Source organism: Poecilia mexicana, unplaced genomic scaffold (assembly GCF_051168715.1).
Source record: "Poecilia mexicana isolate PSO_F unplaced genomic scaffold, ASM5116871v1 scaffold_2, whole genome shotgun sequence".
Lineage (NCBI taxonomy): Eukaryota > Metazoa > Chordata > Actinopteri > Cyprinodontiformes > Poeciliidae > Poecilia > Poecilia mexicana.
In genome coordinates, this window is record NW_028263371.1 from 34232164 (window position 1) to 34254995 (window position 22832).

Here is a 22832-nt window from a genome sequence, read left to right on the forward strand (position 1 = left end):
GCTTGCAAACCTGAGATAACATCTCAAACATTTTGAAGAACATGAAAATATTGAAGCATGAAAATATTCAAGAGATCAGCCAGGACACAAATAGACACAAATGCTTTCTCTAGTCCAGAGAACTCCAGAGCACTTTAGCACTACATTCACACACACCCCAAAGGTGACAAGCTACATTGTTGCCAGGGCTCTTCTGGAGCAGGGTGACAGAAGACAGGCTGCCATGCGCTCACATTCTGACATATTACACTGAATTTAAAAAGTAAACAAACTGAGAAATACATAATGTAAAACATTGTAACAATGAAAGAAGACATGTTGGTGTACCTGAGTACATGGTTTCGGCTGAAGTCCGGCTGTCTCTCCTGCAAAATCTCAAAGATGTTTGGTTGTCGAAGAAAAGCCACGATCTTATCATTGTAAGCTATATGAGACAAGAAACAAGCGGGTCAGTTTTATTTGTTTCATTAAATAAAGCTACAAAGATCAAAAAGTTAAAAATGTGGTACCGGACATGTCGCATTGTGAATTATGGACTAACTGTTTCTGAAGATAATATTATGTTTTAATTAATATTAAAGTAGGTATTGATTTCTGTGGATGAAAGAAATTACCTTTGTGGGTTAAAAGTTCCATCTTAAAACCGACAGAAATTATTTGGATGTTTTTAAGTGGATGTGGAAGTGGATGCTCCTACCACCAACAGATAGGATTTATTTTCTTAATTTACTTTATTAGTAATAACTTACATTATGTTTAAGTTAGTCATTTTATTTAGTAATATTTTCTAATGGGTGCACACTTTAGTTAATATTTGTCTGAATGGTTTTACTCATGCTTGTTCTTTTGTTTGAGGTCCTGCCAACACATATGAGCTGGAGGAGGAAGCCTGGTACATACCAACTGTTTTTCTAAAAGACTATGGGGGACTTTGTTGTTTAAAGTTTATTTTAATTGTTTTATTTTGTCAATTAAATATTCACTTATTATTATTGTTTGTGCCAAGTTAAAGTTAGTTTTGCTTTATTTGTTTCATAGGATGTTTTAAGTAATTTTGTATTTGTTTGTTCCTTTGTTATGTTGTGCCTCCCTCGTGTGATGGGTTTAAGTTACTCCACCCCTATTAAAGCAGCCTTTTGTTCTTTGTTTGGAGGTCAGTTTTGTTTGTTCAGTTGGTGTTTAGTTGATCTCAGTTAAGTTAGGCCAAAATCTGTCATTTCTCATTTGACTCATTTTTGGCTGAAACCTAATGTTTTTTTTAACCATTTTTGGAATTATTAAAATGATTTCTTTTTTTTTGCCATTTTGAACACCTTTTATCTGTGTTTAAGTCAGGTCCCTCACAAGATCACTAAATATAATTGAAAGCTAGGCCCATATTCTCAAAGAATCCTAAGGATAAAGTAGCTGATGAGTAAAATGGACTGAATATTCAGTTGTTAATTGATGTTGTTGAGTCAGATTAAGGTTGCATTCACACTGCAGCCTGAAGTGACAATTCCAATTTTTTTTTCTTGTTGTCAAATCTGATTGTTTTGCCATGGCCGTTCACACTTCCAAATATATGCGACCTGTATGTGTTCTCCAGTGTGAATGGGCAAACGTTTTTCTTTTTTGTAAAATGACGTCACTATGAGTAGTGACATAATTTATAGAATTTCTGGAATTTTAAGATTTTTCTTAGAATTTAAACTCTAAGCTTAAAGTTATTCACAAACATTTTAGGCTTTAAGAGAGTTTCTAATATGAAAAAAAAAACATTAAGGGTAGTGAGGAGGGATTTTAGTGACCCTAAGAGTGTCTTAAACTGGAAAGACTGACAGAAAATAACCTACTTCAAAGAGAACAAGCTTATGAAAGATTTTTGGTAAGAATTTTTCACAATGCCTGAATTTTAACTGTGAGTGAATGTGTGCTTGTCTGTCTGTATTATACTGACCCACAGGTACAACCTCTTGGCACTGCCCCCTGCTAGCTGAGGTGAAGGTACTAGAGGGTCGTGGCAAGACTGGAGGACCAGGGTGGTGCGTTTCTTCACCCACCTGTAATGACAGGAGGACATACAAAAAACAATGAGATACAAACAAAATATTAATCTGACTCCACAACATGATATAACAAGTAAATATTCAGGCAATTTTGCCCATCAACCACATCTGTTAACACTAGGGTGCCTGTCTATTTTCCCATACTGTTTTATAAAGATTGTTGCTCTTAAACACTGTTCTTCACTCCTTAATGAGGGAAGTATTAAACTGTGCTTCCATTATAAATGTATGTAAAACTTTGTTAATTTTCCTCTAATGTAGAATTTTTTTTTCACAATTACAAAGATTCCATTAAATAAGAAAAACAATTAAAGGTTTGTGCACGCAACAAGTCATTAAAAGACATGCTGCGTCTTGGTCTTCCAACTCCTGTGGTCTTCTTTGTGGTTTGTACCAGTGTAACATCCAGTTGTTGATCATGTGATGCAAACAAAGTTTCCATTCCAGTTTGTCAAGATAAATCAATTTCATTGTGGCCAAAAAACCACCTCATCCTACCGCCAAAACTTTTTAGCAAAAGTGAGCAAATTGATTTCCAAAATACCAAATTGCACAATTACATGGTCAATGAAAATGCAGTTAGTGACTATATTTCTGCATCACTTTGTAAAATTTGTTACTCTACTGTAAAGAAGGTAAAAAATAATTACCTTTTTTCCTGTTTCAATTTTGTTTGAATTTCTCATAATTCTGCAACCCTTTAAGCAACCTCTATGTAGCATGGAAAAATGACAGGCCTTTAAAAGGCCCATGTAGCGAACTGTAGTCTTAAACCTAGAGAGTAAACCCAGGTGGGAAGCTTGGTTTTGCACTTTATTAGTCATTGGAGGATATCCATTTCTTGTGAACGAGTTTCTGCAAACACATCCTGGCTATGAATTGTGTGAAATTATATTTGGCTAGTTTGATTGATACAGATTTGATGAACATGCAGTCAATCGTCTTCAGTTGTTTTGCTAGCATGTGTCAGTTGCATAATCAGCTCTAAATCCCCATAAGCTCTTGTTATCCGATGTCAAAGAACAGTTAAAAGTTGAAATTTCTTCAGTCTTACCAGTTGCCTTGGACTGACCTCCCCAGCACTGTGACTACGTTGTCGGGTAAGATGTTGGCGGTGAGATAGAAGACTTGGACGAGAGCTCTGTACAGGCAGCCGAGGATCAATGAAGGTGGTAGCACGGCAGTTATGATCCACAAAGAAAGGCTACATATGAACAAAATGTCATAAACTTAAAGTTGTTGAGATTGCTATCTGTAACTGTTAAGACAAAGTGACTATTTGTTTCTCAGCCAGACCTTGCCGCTGTGGTCATGCTTCATCTCCCAGCCTCTGGGCAGCTCAAGTTGTTTATTCGCAAACATGTTGAGAAAAGCCACCAAGTCACGGTTGTGCTGGTAGCGCTCAAAGTGGTGTGCATCTCTACGAACCTTACTGATCATATGCTTCAGACATGTGTTGGTGGTAAACATGCGATAGGCACTCTGAGTTCACAGGAAGAAGAAGAGGAACAATCAGAGAAATTAGCAATCAATGTACAGTTATCAGTGAAATTATTGTTTGGTAAAGTATAAAACACTGTGTTACTGTGGAAGTGCATGGGATTTACAGTCACCCTATACATTTATATACAGTTTAGTTTATAAAAATGTTGCACATTTGATATTAAATCTGACTAAACATTTTCTGCTTTAGGTCAATTAGGAAAATTATTTTTTACTTGGAAAATGCAAAATGAAAATTTTATTTACTCCCTTTAAAGGAGCAGCATTATGTGTTTTCCATGCACAAAATGCCATTTTACAGGATAGTCAACTAAATATGTTAACTTCAGTTATAAAAATGCTACATTTATATCAAATATAACTTAGAAAAAATTTGACGTCATAATTTAACCCCTTGAAATTGGGCCTCTGTCTCTTTAAAAACTCTTGCTCTTTCTGAAACTCTGTCTTCAGGAAGTCATCACAACATAATTTCACTTCAACACTGAGAAGTAGCTTGTATAATGAGCTCAGGAGATGTGCAGTTCCACCAGGTGTTTGCTAATTGCTGCTGGTAGTCTTAAGGAGCTGTGTGGTGGAGTGATGCTAAAGCTTGGACACTGCAGCTCAGAGGAGCTGTGTCTTGAAGGCAGCAGTAGTTCCACCCAGGCATTTGCAAAGTTGTCATGGTAAATTAAAGGATTTCTCAAACATGCATGAAAGAATCAAAGTACCAATCCAGGTATGTTTTTGATGAGGGAGTTACATTATAACATGATGTACAGCTCAAAAAGTAGATTTTACATAATACTTCTCCTTTAAAATTTTCTGACTTTGGTCATGTGGTTTGGATTTCCTTCCAAAATCTTGCCATATACGTTTACTAGAATTTTGACTCATTCATCCTGATAGAACTGGTGGCCATCTTGCAGCAGTGAACTTCTTCACTGCTTCTCTGGGACTGGGATCAGGACTTTGTGATGGCCTCTTCGAAACATTAAGTTTGTTGTCCTTCAACTTTTTTGTAACTAATTTGGTGATATGCTGAGGAACATTGTCTATTCGGAAAAGATAACTGTGACCAAACTAACTTTGTGCTGATGTCTTGTGGTGTTGCTTTAATATTTCCACAACACATTCTTTCCACGTCATCTATTTTTTGGAGGTGATCAGCTGCCTTCTCTTAGGCAATCTTTTATTTACAGGCATTTTATGATCTACTAGCAGGTTATATACCTGGGCTGATTAGACTGGTTTGTATTGCAAAGTACTTTTGAGCAGTGTACATACAGGGTTGGAATGCAACACAGTGAAGAAGTCAGGACTGGTGAGGAACTTGGCGGTGGGGGACTGCAGCAGCAAGGAGATGCGAGACCTGGAACTGGCCTGAGCCGCACCGTTTTCCCTCCGGAGCTCTGAAAGGGAAATGAGCAATGTCAGAAAAAAAGAAAGCAGACAAGGGGAGGAAAAGCCTCTTTTCAACATTTTGTCATGTTACAACCACAAACTGAATACACATAAAATACAGTAAAATACATGCAGTAAGTGGGAAAAAGATGTATGGTTTCAATCTTTTTTTTTTTAACAAACAAAACTCTAAGAAAGTGGGCGGTGTAAAAGTATTCAATTCAGCTTCCCTCAGTCAGAAGCTTGAAGAACCACCTCTTGCAACTGTTTTTGGATGCACACAATACAGGACATTTATGGGAAAAATAATAAAACAGGACCATGGCAGTCAAGGAGGATAAAACGGGTCGTTTCACAGCCAAAACAGGAGACTTGAAAGGCATGGATTGTACAGAAACACACATCATTCATATTTGAAACTTTGAATGCAGTTTATTTTCCTTACAATTTCCAAATGTGTTCTAGTTTGTGCAGATTAAACACATGCATTGTGGTTATAACATGACAAAAGGTAGTAAGCTGAGTGGTGTATTTTAATGGCAGAGTATGGTCAGGGTGCTACCTGGAACAGATGGATGCATATCAGTCTCATCCCCAAGCAGCTCATTGGCTGGCTGCTCCTCCTGTCTGCTATCATTTGTTATGGTCCTTCGGATACTCTGATACCTGCACATGTGAATGTCAATACAAAATACTAGCTAAACATTGTGTAAAGGTGGAAAGATTAGTGTATTATTAAAATCCTTTTCTCATGTGACTTTCATGACCCACTTGGCATCGTTTTTGCTTCTAATGAAATAAGAATTTTAGGTGCCAGCAATGAGTGGTGATCGTCCAATCAGAACAAGAACAACCTCCTAACCTTTTTATTTTCACAGGAACTCTGTGAACATGATGACTACCACTTATGGAACTGAAACTATTGGTATTGACCTGCGGTTGAGCTGTTCCATCTGCTGTATGGAGCTGGACCTCTGTAGAGTCTGTGGGGCCGGAGGAGCAGTAGGCCGCTGCCATGTTGTTGTTCTGTTCACATGATCCACATAAAAGATGCGACCATGACTGTCAATACGAGCCTCCCAATCTGGATTAGGAAGATAGTGGGAAAGGTTTCAGACTGAAAACTTAAGAAAATGTAACTTAGAGCAAACAAACACTTTTTATACCCTTATTTCTGTTGGAACATTACATTTTATTTCTGTTAATTGTACCCTAATTTATGTGATAATAATATTTCTGCTGTAGTTCATAACTTCTGCCAGAGAGTGGCCAGTTTGTTACACTGAGCTGCTGCTCAGTCAGAAATGGAGCCAACCTGTCAACCTGCAATGAAGCTTTACAACAACAGGAAGTTATTCTGAAGTTAGTTTGAATAAAAACAAGCGACACATCAAGTTCTGAGTATTCCTGTACATTTCATGTAGGATATGCAAACACCTACTAGGAGGCAGAGGCTCATCTACTCTCTGATAGCGACTGATGTCATGGCGGACAGAGGGAAGAGACCGAACAGACTGATGACCGTAGACCTGAGCTGTGGCACCTGCATTAAAAATACAACATCTGGATCAATTGCTAACCTAAGACATATCATTTTAGCTGTTGATCAATTTTAAGGGTACTATACAGTTCAGTAATATATTGGATACATTGCATAAAACACACCGTCATGACACCGACATTAAATCATACCCGACTTTTCCTGTTTGATGTCAGTTAGAATTACATCAATTATTTATTTTTGCTAGATGTCAGAATAATGAGAAAATGTTAAATAATTTTATGACTTATGTCAAGATAGATGGATATAAATTTGGTGACTAACTGACCTAAAACAGCTTCTTTCTACATGCAGATGTGAGTTCTCTCCTTGTACTCTGTGAGGTTAATTCGTCTCTCTAAATTGCTCTCCAGGTTTCCCTTTGATGAAATGGCAACCTGTCTAGGGTGTACCCCGCCTCTCACCTGATGACCCCTGGAATAGTCAAAAGGTCCCCTGCGCGACGTTGCAAGGATAAGCAGTTATTGCAAATGAAGGAATTGGAGAGTCTAAAGCTAAAATAAAACAGCTTCATGACTCTGTAGGCTTATATCATCTACTAGTGCACAAGCTCAAATAAGCTTAGCTCAGTGATTCTTGAAAATAGGGACAAAACAGGTCCTATGGATAAAGCACAAAATTTTAATGAAATATACACAAAATATAATTTTTTCAAATATCTGATTAAACTAACCAGGGGCATGTGAGCATGCTTTCCTGGTGTTTGCTGAATATTTTATTTTAAACATTGCAGTCGGTGGATGATGCCTGTAAAAGCCCTTGTCCAGGAGCAGAACTCAACACATTATAATAGTTTAAAACAATTAAAGAAATACTAAAATTATATATTGTGACAATTAAGTATAAGTAGTCATATAAATAATTATAGAGGTATCAATAAATTGAATTAAAAATCATTTTTATATATTTTCCAACTCCATTGAAATTTGTCCCTAGTTTTTGTCAACACCGTCAGAAATGAAAAGAATGTAGAAAAATCAGGCATTATTGGGGGGCACCAGAACTTCTGAGGACCCCATGACGTCATCTTTTTTCTTCCTTTGCTCACAGGGCTAGTTAGCTCTGGTTAGCTTATGTTATTCTTTAGTTTTTTCTTCTGTTTTATTCCTAAGTTGCTTGTCACAACCATGATGTGTCAACTCCATAACTGACAATTTACAAAACTTTGATGAAATTTTGCGAAATTAAAGCTTAATTTTGGTAAACTAAAGATTTCATGGACCTGATGAGCTACAATATGGCCTCCTTCAGAGTAACATCATATAAATTCAGGTAGTTTGGCTTTTTTTCAACTCCATCAGAGTTTTTCTGACTCTTTCAGTGAAATTGTTGTCAAATCTCACTTAAATGTGAAATTAATTCATTTTAATGTATTTTACATGAATTGCATTACTTCACATGTACCAAGTTTTTCATTTTATTCACTAGTTTGTCACCACCTTCAGTTCTGTGTCAACTCCATCAGATGGCCTTTTTGTTGTTTTTGGTTTTAAATTAAATATTTCTTTTGTTTCTTGAGAAGTGTTTGTCTGTAAAATGAGTAAAAATATCACTAATAAGGTCATTAAAAATGATTTTATATTTATTTTTGTCAGATGGTGATGACAACGTTCTAGGTCAGGTCGATTAAAAATGTAATTTTTTTAAAAATGTTGCAACTGGAAGCCTGCACCTTAGCATCTTTACATTTCCTAAACATTATTTGTCATATTTGCATACATAAGGTTGAGAAATAATGAAAAAAATTTGGGGGGAAAATTAAAAACCATTTTGTCCGTATTCTCAAGAATCACTGAGCTGTCCCTGCTGCAGTAAGAAGCATAACTGTCTCTGATTTTAATAAGGCTCTGCTCTGTAACTATTCCTCCCCAATTTCCCCATCGCTGGCATGGACAGATGCCATGCAGGAGTTTGCTCAGAACATTCATGCTAAAGGCAACTTACAGCCAATTGACATGTGGCACATGCAGTCATCCCCATGGACAACAACAATATGAGCAAGTTCTTTGAAAGATGATTAGATGATTTCTGGGCCCATACCAAGGAAATTTAAATGTTAATGATGTTCATGAGCACAATCCAAAAGCCACAAATGCTCAACCTTGCACATAAACTGAATAAATGTCCACAGTGACCAGGATTGAGAAGACACCTTCAAGCTTTAGCTAAAATTTGAAAGCTAAATGTCTTCTGAAGACTGTTTGGACCAATCATGGTGAGGCTTCTATCTCTAGGAACGCTGTAACTATAACAATTGTCAATCCTGCTGGTGACAGAATCACACTGAAGAACAATTTGACGGGCTGATGTATTTTACAAAATAAATGAAAGAAAAAAGGAGGAAAACTAACTATATTCTGCAACATCAGATCAAGTCAATAACTACATGGTTGATACTTGGATAGGTGGATGTCCTAACAGGAAGATGATCTCAAACCAATATCTAACTTGGTTTTAAAATGAAAAACTGCTGAGAAAAAGGGTATAGACGCTGATGGCTACTTTACAATCTCACCAATCTCTCTATCCTCAAGCAATGTCCTGTCAGTCACTCTGGCCCCGGACCTCTCCTGGTTCTGTGTCTGATCTGCAGATGTCTGCATGGACTGCCTCCTCCAGACATCTGTGCCTTTCTGCCCTCCTTCTTTGTTCCTGCCTTCAGCCCTCATTCCTTTCGAACACAGAAGCAACAAAACTATATGAGTAACAGAGCTCAATTTTGCTGCATTACTTTCTACTTGCTCAGATAAGCTCCTTTTCCTATTGATGACCAATATCATTTACTTGTTGGTAACAGATCATTTCCCTCTATGCTTTATTTTCAATGATAGTGTTTATAAATCATGTTACTCACAATATTCTTTTACACATAATTAAACTTTACTTTAGATTTCAAGGAAGCGTAACAGAAAGGATTCCTTCAGTTTTCTGTTGAATCTCATGTTGTTCAGTGTTTGGAACAATTCTCTGTACTACTTATCACAAAAAGCAGATTTTTACATACACAAAAAAGGGACATGATATATTCCCACTCACTTTCTGACATTAAAATCAGACTAAATTTGTTTTTAAGTTTAGGTTACTGAAGAATAGCAATATGGTGTCTTTTTTTTTCTTTTTTAAAAAGCAAGTATATTGAAAGGGATATTTCTTTAGAAGTTATTAAATTATAATTCCAAAATACATTTTCTTGATATTCAGTAGCACTGGTCTTAAACTGCATGACCTATATTGCCTCTAGAACATCCTTCCCTATTCGGTGGCACACTGATAACATCAACAATATCTTTTTCTAAAATGATGCAGAAAAACTAGCCAAATATTTGCTACTTTAAGGCTGATCTATTATTTATTGTCTACAAGTTATAGAAATTCAGTACAACTGGCTCCATGTTTATCTGCTTAGCCATGTTTAACTCTTATCAAAGTGCTAAACATAAAGTGTTTTCTGCTACTACCAGCTCGGTGTACTCAGTTTTTCTTTCCAGTAAGTACTCCTGGACCAGTGAGTCTGTACTTTACTATAGGTGTGAGTCATGTAACAGGAAGAGCAGGTTTCCTGAAGAAAGAGGAAGTTTCCAGCCTGCAGTGTTTAAAAATAGTCCAGACTGCTCATTTTGAGCACTAAAGGTTTAAGGAATAAAATCTAAACATTTTGAGTAATTGGATAAAACCCAGAGTAAAATACTTAAATTAATACTGATAACTTATGATTAAACCAATAGTTAATATTGGTTTAACCAGTGGTTGATGTTGGTTTGATTATAAGAATATTTACACTTACTCTTATACTTATGGAAGTACTTAAAGGTGAAACAAGTAACTGTAACATGGTGTCAAATAATTAGAATAATGAATTATTCTTGGTTTCTTTTCATTAATGTCTGTAATAACTCACATTATGATTATAATAAGAGTAACTAATAAGTAATGGTTATTATAAAATTATAAATGAATGCTAAATCAGAGAAACTAAAAAGTTATAAATGTGATTTTGACATTGAACTTGAAATGGTGTAAAATGTGTAACTGTAATTAAAGGTCACTGATGTTGTGTTGGAGGTAGATGGTAGGTGATAGGTCATTGGAAAAGAGGAGCTGATAGGAGGGCGGAGGTGACCAAGGCCTTATTGCTGAACTTAAACTTTTCTAAGAAAAGGTTAGACACAAGAGGACTGTTGAGCAACCCTGGGTCATTAGAACAGACATCATGTCTCCAAAACGGTGATGGATATGAGATCATCGGTCCAAGCAGTCAGCCAATGAGACAGGCACAGCAACAAAAGCTAGCCAGTGCAAATGCACTAAAAGGGTGGATAAACCCTTTAAGGTGAGTGCAAAAGAGGAGTTTTTGGTTGGATCCTTCAGGCAGCTTCGAGCCAAGATCGAGATGGGCAAAGAACTCTGCAGCTGAAGAAGAGCCGGAGCCACAGAGACGAAGACTGTTCTGCACATGGGGACCAACCCGTTAGCCCCGCAACATGTGGCTTCAAATTGCACTTCTCTCACCAGCTGGGTTCGAGACCCCAAAGACAAAGACCAAGGCAAAGATGAAGATAAAGACAAAGGCAAAGAGGAAGAACTGGTGTGTTCCTTCCGTGAGACCAGCTCTTCTACATCTCGAAGGACCAGAAAGATCGTGAGACGAAGAGAAAGGAGCTACAGAGCTGCAAGACAAGAAGGAGAGGGCCGCTACGCGCATGAGGAAGTCACCCTGAGGCCCGAGATCTGCCGCTCTGACTCAGTACTCTTCCTGTACTGGGAGCCTCCTGCTGCTGCAACACCTTTTTCATCCTCAGGCCAGTTCTGGGGTTCAAAATGCCAAACTCCGTCCGTCTCTCTCAAAGTTTTCCTTTTTTAGTTCACAGTGTCAGCATTAGGGAAAGATAGATTAGATTATTGATTTTACTTATTTGATTATTTCTGCTACTGATTTAAGCTGTACTGACCCTTGCAAAACTGCCTTACTAATAAAATAATTAGCATTAAGAAAATCTAAAAGATGTTGTGGACATTCAGTTAATGAGTAACCTTAAAGTTCTTTGATGGTTGAAAATAGCTATGAAGTTTGATTCTGGGAGGAGAAAGTGGAAAATGTTTTATAGGTTGCTTTTAGCCCAAACTAAAACAACACCCTTGGGACTCGCCCGAGTCACTAAAACTTACTTGGTTCAGTAACAAGTGCAAGTTGTAATAAGAGAAAGAGCGACCGTTAACAGGTGTGCTCTGTGAAGCTAGCTGATTCTGGGCTGCTCAATCTGGCTAATTCACAGGGTGAAAAAGGGTGGGACATCTGGAGGCAAAGGTCGTTGGAAACCAGGCTAGTCTTTCTCGCACCCAGCTTAAACAGAATGTCCTCTATATTCTCATCTGTAGTAATACTCCGGAGTTAGAGGCTTCTCGGACCCGTTAGACGGAGAGCTGGGAGCAACATCTCCCTCCTCTCAGAAGAGGAAGTAGAGAGAGAGAAGGGGGGGGGAGGTGTTGCGCAACAACAAACAAACCTCTTACCAGCTTCAGAACTCTCTCCTCCTCTGACATCTCTGCTGCTGTTTGGAGCAGATGCTCCAACTGGCCCATTCGCCTCACTGCTTGATGACTCTGCCCCTTCCTCTTCTGCTTTTGGAGCAAGTTCTTTTCTTGCTTCAACCTCCTGGTGGCAGAAAAGGAGAGGATTAAAGGGAACAGCAAGGTTGGCCCAAAGTCAACTGTCGACACGATGTCTGATTTGTGGATGTTTGTTTTCGCACAGACCTTTCAGCTCCCCCTCCTGCTGCATTAACATCATGGTATTTTGTCATGTGTGGTTTACAACAGTACAGTAAATACAACAATCATGAGGAAATAATTCCTCCCTCTCTGAACTGCAAAATAAATTATCACAGGGTCATTTAAACCCCAGGATTTTTGTGCTCTGTGTGCTATTACAAAGTTTTCTTTCTGTGGTTTCAGAAAGATCATCATTCTGTGACCCCGCCTCATGGTGCTTCCCTGCTATCCGACAATGACATCTCCTCTTGAGCATCGTGCTAAGATCATGGGAGGTTAAACACTAACCAGGTCCAGATATTTTACATTTTTTGCACCTGTTTTTTAACAAGTTCTTCTTTTGCGCTCTCCGCTACAGTGCTTCCCACTTTCTCTGTTTTGATGTCAGCTGGTTACATCATCAACAAGCATTACTGCGGTTAGTCGGTAGACTACAGATATCTATCATATGCCAAATTTCTATAATTTCAACCATATACCGTTTATATCGTGCATTCCTGAAACACACCTACAAAATGCAGACCAATTACACAGTTGATTCGCATGGAGAGGGAGGCAAAAGGTTCACCAGGGAGCTTGTGACATGAGGCTGAGAACAAAATTATGTGATTTTAGTCACACAACTGCAACTCTGAGAACTAATGTCAGATGTTTGGCTCGACCACACAGAGCCCTTTAGGAACTGTATATAAGCCCCTGCAGATTAAAACAGTTTGGTGTAGAGTAAAAACTTCTCTTTTGCTTACTTGAATGGGTGAGAGAGGACCCAGGGAAGGGCTACAGGTTCCCATCCTGCTACTCTGCTCCTGACAGGAACATTGTGGTACGGAATCTCCCTGTAGATCGGCTGCAGCAGCCTCAGTTCCAGGCTTTTGGGATGAGAAGACAGCCATTTCTTCAGTCACCTGTGCTGCTCCAGCAGACCCTTCAGCCCCATCTACCAATGCTCTGGTTAGAGCACAAGCTTCGTTTTCCCCTTCATTCTCTGCTACTTCATTTCTGGCATTTGGAGGCTCAGCTGGAAGCTGAACAGCAGAAGAAGAACCTTCCTCTGCTCCAGCTCCAACATCTTCCTTTAAATCTTCATTTTGTGCAGGTGATCTGCTTACAGAGTCCGTGCTCTGTTCTGCCCTTGTGTTCTGTGATAGGTCTCTGTGCTGCCCCACCGAATCCTCATCCTCATCTGAATCAATGTGCAGCATGGCGTTGAGTCGTGTGTCAGTTGGAAAGCTGGAGCGCAGTTTTGGCAAAGGTGGCACCAAAAGTCGGTCCCCGTGGCCAGTGGGGGCCTCAAGAGCGTCAAGGTAGTCATTGAGGGACACCTGTCGATGGGTGTGTTGCCCCGGAGCCACAGAGGGCAGATCATTCTCTCCCAAGCGTCCGGGCTCACGCCACATGATGTTCTCGCCATAGCAACAAAGGCCATTCACCAACAAGGGGCTATCGTCGGAATCCATGGGAGAAGGTCCACTTGTGACACGAGATGATGAGGAGGCTTGAGGAAGATCTTCATCATCAGACGGGCTGCCAGGGTCTCCGCTGCCCAGGAGGCTTCCTCCAGCAGCGTCTGGGGAGGCTTCTGAAGAGCAGAAGTGTGGGGTGGGTTTCATTACTTCATTACAGAGTTTACAACAAACCATGTTAAATTAAATAAATATTTCACTGGGATGAAAAAATATGGGCTTTTCTACTGCCTCACAACTGCTTATTGAAACCAGCAACACACCTTCTTGTCCGGTGGAAGTGATGTCCACTCTGAACTGAAGCTGGCCGCTCACATTGTCTGTCGGGAGGCGGCGACACAAGTTATAGCTGACCTGGTGACTCCTACAGGCAGGCACACACACACACACACACACACACACACACACACACACACACACACACACACACACACACACACACACACACACACACACACACACACACACACACACACACACACACGCTGTTTACCTGGATCTGTGTGACTGGTAAATAAAGCTCTTTAAAGTACAGTAATTATGTCTTATGCTAGTTTAGAAGTTGAAATTAATGCAGTCTGGCTCCTGCTGGAAGGAATGAATATCTGCAAGCCTCAATTAGAAAACTTCTAGTCATTTTGTCTGAACTTTCTCCTGAAAAGTAGATAAATTAATGTGATAAGGTCAGAAGAGGACAAAAGTGAGTTGTAGGAGGATAATGGCGTAGTATGTTGTTTAATAACTTATTGTTTGAAACAAACTTATCCAGGTGTGAATTTAGTTGTGTTTCTTATTTAATGGAAACACCACAATTGTGAAATTTATTTTTTTGACATTAGTGGAAAGTTGATATAACACTGGACATATTTGCAATGTAAATGCAGTTAATGATAAATATTGAGATGCATGTATAGAACTTTTACAAGAGCAACAGAGAGGCCAACGTGAAGTATTCTCTGTGGTTCCATCAGTTCTTTAGTTTTCAAACCATAATCGTCAAGACACACCATCCTGCATCTTTTAGATGTTTCCTTGTTTCAGCTCCCCTGTCATTTTAGCAGCGACACATGTAAAACACTCAGTGTGTCTTAAGGATCAAGATTGAAAACCCCTGTTTTTGACATTTCAGTTGTACAGCACAGTTTTGTGTCTGGGTGTGAACTCACTCAACTGTTGTTGGCCCCTCAAGAAGTCTCTGCACGGGGATGATCAGATGACCCAGAAAGCGCTTGATAATTGGTCGGCTCTTGGCAAACTTGTCCTTCACTTCAATCTCCAACACATCACTCATGAGAGCCACAAAGGTGTACTTCTACAGAAAACAGAGATACAAAAACCTAGATACTTGACAATTCTTATTGTTAAATTGGTGGACAGAACAGGTAATAAAAAGTTTCATAAAAACTAACACACACATTTTTCAAGAATTGGACATCTGCTGATATCCAAAGTCTTAAATGCATGACCAGGGCGAATGAGTTTATCAAAGCAAAGGGGCTTACCTCCCCATGCCACACAGGGTTGATGGTATTGGCTATAATGGTGGAGCGCCTCTCCTGGCCATGATGAGTGAATTTGGGGAGGCCGCTCCTCTTCCCAGGCAGGATGGACATCTTCAAGTATGGGTCAGGGTTAAAAAACATCCCCTTCTTCAACCCCACTGCCTGAATATCTGAAACAGTAGGAGTTATAGGCATCTTTCTTGTCAATACCCATAGTGCTAGCATAGGCATCACAACGTTGGCTTTCTATCACCTGAAGAACATTTCTAGGATTAAAGAAATTCTAGAAACTCTTTGAAAGATCTCAAAGAAACTAGTCCATATGTTTGACTTTAGTCAACCTGATTACTGCCTAAAAAGTCAATGAAACAATTGCAGTTGATCCAGAAGCAAATCCCCTCCATTCCTAAGTCCTTATACTGGCTCCCTGTAGCCCAGTGTTGTGTGCCCACCTTATTACTGAATTAGCCAGAACACTGAATTAAATCATCACAAAAACCACCCAGTTGCTTTATTGAACAATGTCCATCATCCAACTTCGCACTCATACCCCTGAACTACAATACTCATTATGTGATCGCGTAAGCACATAGTGAGTACATGACTTTAGGGTGCATTCACACCAGTCCTGTTTAGTCCGCTTTAATAGAACTCTAGTTCTTTTCTCTAGAAAGTCCTGCTCATTTTGGGAGGTGTGAATGCACAATCAAACTCTAATGCTGACTAAAACAGCCCAGCCACCCTACAGAGAAAACCCATTTCGGTCGCTTGTATCCTGGACCTCATTCTTTCAGTCATGACCCACAACTCATGACCACAGATGAGGGTTGGAACATAGATTGACCAGTAAATTGAGTCTTCTGGACTATCAGATGTGAAAACACAAAAATACTGTTGTTAGTTTATAAATCACTTTACAGCATAAAACCAAAATACATTAAAGATCTTTTGTCGTATCAACCTTCAAGACCACTCAGGTCTTCTTCTTGTAGTTTGCGCTGCAGCTCCAGAACCAGAATTAAACAACAAACCAACATTCAGTTTTTATGCAAAAAATCTGGACCAAACTTGCAGAAAACCAAAAAACAGCTGAAACATTGAGTTTTTAAAATCAATTTTAAGAACCCAGCTGTCTAGATCTGTATTTGACTAATAATAACTGGAACATTGATCAATATCTTTGATAATGAGTATTCCTGATTTTGATGATGGCATTTGACAAAATGGAATATTTGTCGCTTGTTTCATGATAGTTTATTGTGTTGTTTTTATGCTGTAAATTACTTTGAACTGCCTTGTTACTTAAATGTGCTTTACAAATTATCTTTACTTGACTGTGCGTGTTACTCCTCTTACCTGACAGGGTGAAACTGACAAGTTTTCGACAATGTTCACTTCCCGACTGCTCTTCCACTTGGCCTTCACTTCTCACCTATTTCAAAAACAAACAAATGCATGGAGAAGTGATTTTAGTTTAATCTCACTTCAACTTCAAAAACAAAAAAAAATCAGCTATGATTCTGGCCTTCTTCTTCTTCTTCTTTTGTTTTTTATTGGCGGCTGGCATCCAACTTAAGGTGCATTTACCGCCACCTACCAGACTGGAGTGTGGTCATCAGAGATCTCAGAGGGAATTAAATCCACCTCAATGATGTGTAGGATGTGCAAATTCACATCCTAACACACTCATTAATACCTGAATTAATGCATGAGCATGCACTGGCATACACACAAATACTTGTTCATATCCTAAATACGACTCATTAACCCAGTGTTATTTAAGAACCTAAATAAGAGATTTCTAACATAATTTGATTTATTATCTAATAGACTAATCATAGACAGTCCTATATTCTTTCTGCTTAGTAACGACTTTAAAAGCTGGCGTTCCTCTGAGTATTTATCACATTCTAACAAGACATGCTCCACTGTTTCCACCTGATTACAATAATTACAAGCCCCATTCTCATGCTTTCCTATTTTAAAGAGCGAACTATTAAGTCCAGAATGTCCAATTCTAAGTCGAGACATAACTACTTCCTCTTTCCGCCTTCCACTCAGATAATTACTATCTCCAACACTCTTTTGAATTGTATATAGTTGTCTCCCATTATCATGGTTATCCCATAGCTCTTGCCAAATCTTAATCATTTCTTTTTGAATAATAGATTTACCCTCATTTTTACTCAAAGGAATATTCAGATGAACAATATCTGATTTCAAGGCCTGCTTAGCTAAAATATCTACTTCCTCATTTCCTTCTATACCTACATGAGCAGGAATCCAGACAAATTGAACCAAGCATTTATTGTTATGAAGATGAACTAATAATTGATATATTCTTAATATCAAATCTAATCTGCTAGATTTGCCAGATTTAATACTTAATAATGCTGCTTGACTATCTGATGCTATGATAAATGTACTTACTTCCCTAGTATCATTACCAAGCAACCATTCTAAGGCCAATATGATGGCTGATAATTCAACTGTAAAAACAGCTAAATGGTCAGCTGTTCTCCTCTTAATCAAGACTTTATGGTGTGGGATATTCACTGCTGCTCCAGTTCTACCACTATTTGGATCTTTAGATCCATCTGTATATATAATTATGTTGTCTTTATATCTTTCAAAATATCTATTAACTACAACCCATTCTGGAGTCTTTCCCTTTTTAAGAATTTCACTTAATTGAAGATCAACTTCTGGAGTTAGAAATAACCATGGAGGAATTTCAGATTGAGGAACTGTAGCACTATACTGGAGCATAGTTAAACCAAGCTGTTTTGCCTTTATTTCCCCAATCCATCCAAAACTATTACAATTTAATTTATGATGTTCCCAACATTCCTTCAGCACCATCTTAGTTGGATGATCACACTTATGTCCTTGTAGGTTCACCCAGTACATGTACATTAATTTCAACCTTCTTAATCTTAACGGAAGCTCACCAGTTTCTACTTGTAAAGCAGCTAAAGACGATGTTCTGAAAGCTCCACAACAAATCCTCAATGCTTGTGTTTGCTCACTATCAAGTTTTCTCAAATGACTGTCAGCAGCTGCCATATATGCTATACACCCATAATCCATAATAGATCTCATGAGTGCCTGATTAACTCCCAACAGTGCACTTCTTGAAGCTCCCCATTCCTGTTCTGAGAGACATCTTAACAAATTATTCACTTTTTTACATTTATTTTGAACTGATTCTATTTGATGTTTCCAAGTTAAGCTTTCATCAAAGATGACACCTAAAAACTTCACTGTTTTCACTTGTTCAAGTTTATGTTTATAAAGATTCAACTTAACTTCCTTATGTCTTCTATAAAAGCAAATTACTTGAGTCTTTGCGATTGACATCCTAAAACCCCATTTATTACCCCAACCTTCCACTTTCAAAATGGCAGCCTGCATCTTTTTCTGTAAGTAAACCAGATTATGTCCCCGAATCCATAGAGCACCATCATCTGCAAATAAAGATTTGCCTATACTACTATCTATCTCATCAAAAATGTCATTAATCATAATATTAAAGAGAATTGGGCTACACACACTACCTTGGGGGGTACCATTCTCAACAGAATACCTAGTAGAGAAACTCGCCCCAACCCAAACTTCTATTTCTCTACCAAACAAAAAATCCAAAATCCAATTATAAATCTTACCTCCTATACCAATTTTCCCTAATTTAATCAATAATCCTTCTTTCCATAACATATCATATGCCTTCTCAATGTCAAAGAACACAGCTATCACTAACTCTTTATTCGCTTGAGCTTTTCTTACTTCTGACTCTAAACACAGAACTGCATCCATCGTATTTCTCCCTTTACGAAAACCACTCTGGAATGGACAGAATTTATTTTTACTCTCAATAAAATAATAAAGCATATCTGTAACAATCCTCTCCATTATTTTCCCTAATTGAGATGTAAGAGCTATAGGTCTATAATTTGATGGGTCTGTTGCGTTTTTACCAGGTTTTAATATGGGAATTATAACTGACTGTTTCCATTCTGCCGGAATACTCCCAGTCATCCAAATCAGGTTAAACAATTTTAATATAACAGTAAGAGATGAATATTTAAAATGTTTGAGCAATACATAACACACTCCATCCTTCCCCGGAGTTGATTGCTTAGCATTATTAATAGCTTTTACTAACTCATACATAGAAAAAGGCATATCTAAATCCTGGTTTGAGACTTCTCTCCTAGTAGTAACTTCTGGATTTCCATCCAATAAATCTAATTTATTACTTTTCATTTCTTCAGATAAATTTTCTGAACTATTCACCTTAATTAACGTTACTGCTAATAATTCAGCTTTTTCTTTATTACTAATCGCTATTTTCCCATTTAATTCTAAAACAGGTAAGGAAAACCTCTTTTTAACACCATTCATTTTCTTAATAACTCTCCATACCTCTGACAGTTTGGTCTCTCTTCCAATGGAATTACAGTATTGCCTCCAACAAGCCTTCTTAGCTTCTCTAATAGTCTTCCTAACTATATAGCTTGTGCTTTCTTATATTGAATTAGTGCCTCAAAGGTATGACATCTTCTTACCAATTTAAAAGCTTTATTTCTTCCCCTTATAGCAATACTACATTGCTCATTCCACCATGGAGTAGACTTTTTATTTCCTCTTCCCTTTGATTTAGGAATTGAACTTTCAGCTGCATTAATAATGACAGACTTAATCTTTGAATAACACATCTCCACATCACAAAACAAATTCTCATCCAGTTTATTAAATTGACTATCAACTAAATTTTTAAATAACTCCCAATTAGCGTTACTTAACTTCTATCTTGGAATCTGTCCTTCCTCTTCTTTTATCACTTCAGAACCAACTGAAACTAGAATAGGAAAATGATCACTGCCCATTGGAGAATCAATCATCACCTCCCAAGAAGTAATTCCAGCTATTCCATTTGAAACCAATGTTGGGTCTAAAACACTCTTTAAATTCCTACAGCAATCATACCTAGTAGTGCTGCCATCATTAACTCAAGAAATTCTTCAACAGTCAATCCATTTGCATCTGTATTAAGACTCCCCCATAAAATATTATGAGAATTGAAATCACCACACCATACAGTCTTACCTACATTTTGATCATTTACTTCATTGAGATTTTGAATGGACAACTTCTTGTTAGCATTATAAAAATGTATCACCAACATTTGGTCATTTTCTATCCAAATCTTAATAACTATTGATTCATAATTTTTCCCTATTGATTCCACTTTATACCTTATACCATCTTGAATAAAAGTTGCCACTCCCCCTCCTTGTCTTTCTTTTCTATCATTCCTAATTGATGTATACCCAGAAATTTTGAAATCCAGATGAGGCTTAAGCCAGGTTTCTTGAATGCAAATCAGGTGAGGTTTAACTGTCAAATCTGAAATATATTTCTTAAACTCTAGACCATTACTAATAAGACTTCTTGCATTCCACTGGAAAATAATTAACATAACGAAGAGGGGCCGCCACTGCATGATCGAGGTTGAGAAGATTGTGTCTCATTTAATTTTTCCTTAATTGATTCCCAATTAACATTTTTACAATCAAGATACTTTTGGGCTGCCTTCACTATTATTTGAATTTTTTCCGTTTTCCTTTGTGTTTGAGCAGTGCAGTTAACAACTTCAACCATGAACAATACAAAATCCTCCTTTGTCATGAGTAAAGTGTCACCTTTAATCTTAGAGCATTCTGAACAATTAGATCCTTCTTTTTCTCCTCCAGACACTTTCTTTGGATATCATATTGGTTGAACAGAAGCTTTTTTAGTTGCTTCCGCATAAGTAATGCCAGTAGTGACTTTGATTTTCTGAACTTCCTCAGCTCTTTTACTAGCTATGCATCCCCTAAATCCTGAACTATGCCCACCTCCACAATTACAACATTTCAGCGGAGCCCCTTCCTCACATTTCCCATACTCATGATCCCCAGCACATCTCCCACATTTCTGTTTCCCCTTACACACTGCCGCGACATGTCCACATTTCTGGCATTTAAAGTACCGCAGCGGCGGAGGAATAAATGGTCGGACATCATAGCTCATATATCCCACAAACACTTTATCTGGCAGACTGTTCTCTTCAAATTTTAACATGATAGAAAAACTATCACTCCTCTCTCCATTTTTATTTCTTTTCAATCGTTTGGCTTCCACCACTTTCCCTCCTGAAACATTAGACTTGATCTCATCAACTGGCACATCAGGTGGAATCCCCGAAATGACTCCGCATACATACTTCTTGTCATCCAAAAGTCTTCCTCTCACATTCTCACCAAGGATTCTTTTTATATTCAGCGCCCTTTCTTTTTGTTTAATATCATTACAGATAATCAATAACGATCCATCTCTTAATATTTTAACAAATTTCACCTTTCCAACCAGTAAATTGATTTCTTTTGTAAGCTTTATTGGATTCCACTTACCAAAGGACACACCCTCTTTGACAAACTTCAGAACTATTTTAAATTCTGACATCGTAACAGTTTCTCCTTCAGCCTCGGAAACAGATGATTCTATTTGTTGTCTTGATTTTTTCCATTTATGCTTAGCTTTTTGAATATGCCAAGGTCCTTCATTTTCCACATCATCAGCACCCTCTTCCATTTCCGCAAAATCACTACCTGACACATTTCCCTCTGACATCCTTCCAACCATTCACAGTCTGATCGTGCCTCTTCCGCCTTTGCTGGTCAGCTGCGTCTCCCGAGTCGTTTTTCTCCCCAAAACTTATTTTCTTAAATTACTAAACAGGATCGACCAGAACGAAGAGACCATCTAAAACGTAGCAGAACATAAGAACTGGGTTTGGGCGCCACCAGGTTAGACCCCCAAAAAATCTGATTCTGGCCTGTCTGCCTGCTCTGTTTTTCTCCTCAGCTCTCAACTCTGCAATCAATCTCATCTGATCCACCTGCATGCTGCTGTGCTACAGTGCACTCATGCTCATGTCATCCACCTGTTCACCAGCAGTTATATTCAGCTCTCAGGCAGAGTGTCACATTTTTAAAAGCCCATGAGTGAGCCCAGCATTTCCTTCTTTATGGTCATGACCACGTTTTCTGTTGGATTTCCCTGTCTTGCCTTTACGGCGCTTCTGATCAATTTCTCTGTGAAACAACTCATATAATCATCTCAAGGTTGTAACTTTGAGTTTAATCAACAGATGCTGTTAAAAAAACAATAACAAAATTGTAAAATAAATAAAGATCTTGTTCTTAGTTTTTTGTTTTTTTTTATTCGCCAACAGAATCAGTCTTTTTCTATCTTTTGTCACTCAAGCCTGACAAAAGTCAGTCACCATACCTGGGTTTCCAACACACTGTGTTTTTATAAGTTTTCATTGCTGCTAAGAGGATGGAAGCTGGCTGAAAGCAGCGAAAACTTGGTCTTCCTGAAAAGGTGAGTGTAGATCTTAGGGAAAATTCCATTTTAATGTAAAACGAGAGATTACTAGATAAAATAAATTTCTAGTTGCTAATTTTTGGTGGCTCAATCATACTATCACACATAATCATTGTGAATTTGAAAACATTTGCTCTTGCCAAAGCTATGAGGGGGAAAACCACAT

At 38.1% G+C, this 22832-nt stretch overlaps 1 protein-coding gene across 2 annotated transcripts in view; it reads right to left on the reverse strand.

Moving 5' to 3' along the window:
- hecw2b (HECT, C2 and WW domain containing E3 ubiquitin protein ligase 2b) overlaps positions 1-22832 on the reverse strand; it is a 51800-nt gene that overhangs the window by 16212 nt on the left and 12756 nt on the right. Inside the window, exons 5-19 of one of the 2 annotated variants that reach the window (XM_088015037.1) lie at positions 16589-16664; positions 15233-15402; positions 14897-15042; positions 13994-14094; positions 13014-13846; positions 12010-12151; positions 9014-9169; positions 6379-6480; positions 5871-6021; positions 5500-5603; positions 4821-4945; positions 3345-3530; positions 3103-3252; positions 1940-2042; positions 328-424 (exon numbers count right to left, since the gene is read on the reverse strand). In XM_088015037.1, the coding sequence (XP_087871163.1) occupies positions 328-424; positions 1940-2042; positions 3103-3252; positions 3345-3530; positions 4821-4945; positions 5500-5603; positions 5871-6021; positions 6379-6480; positions 9014-9169; positions 12010-12151; positions 13014-13846; positions 13994-14094; positions 14897-15042; positions 15233-15402; positions 16589-16664 (2642 nt within the window). The remainder of the gene's footprint in view (positions 1-327; positions 425-1939; positions 2043-3102; positions 3253-3344; positions 3531-4820; positions 4946-5499; positions 5604-5870; positions 6022-6378; positions 6481-9013; positions 9170-12009; positions 12152-13013; positions 13847-13993; positions 14095-14896; positions 15043-15232; positions 15403-16588; positions 16665-22832) is intronic. The other variant, XM_088015038.1, reaches the window with a different exon arrangement.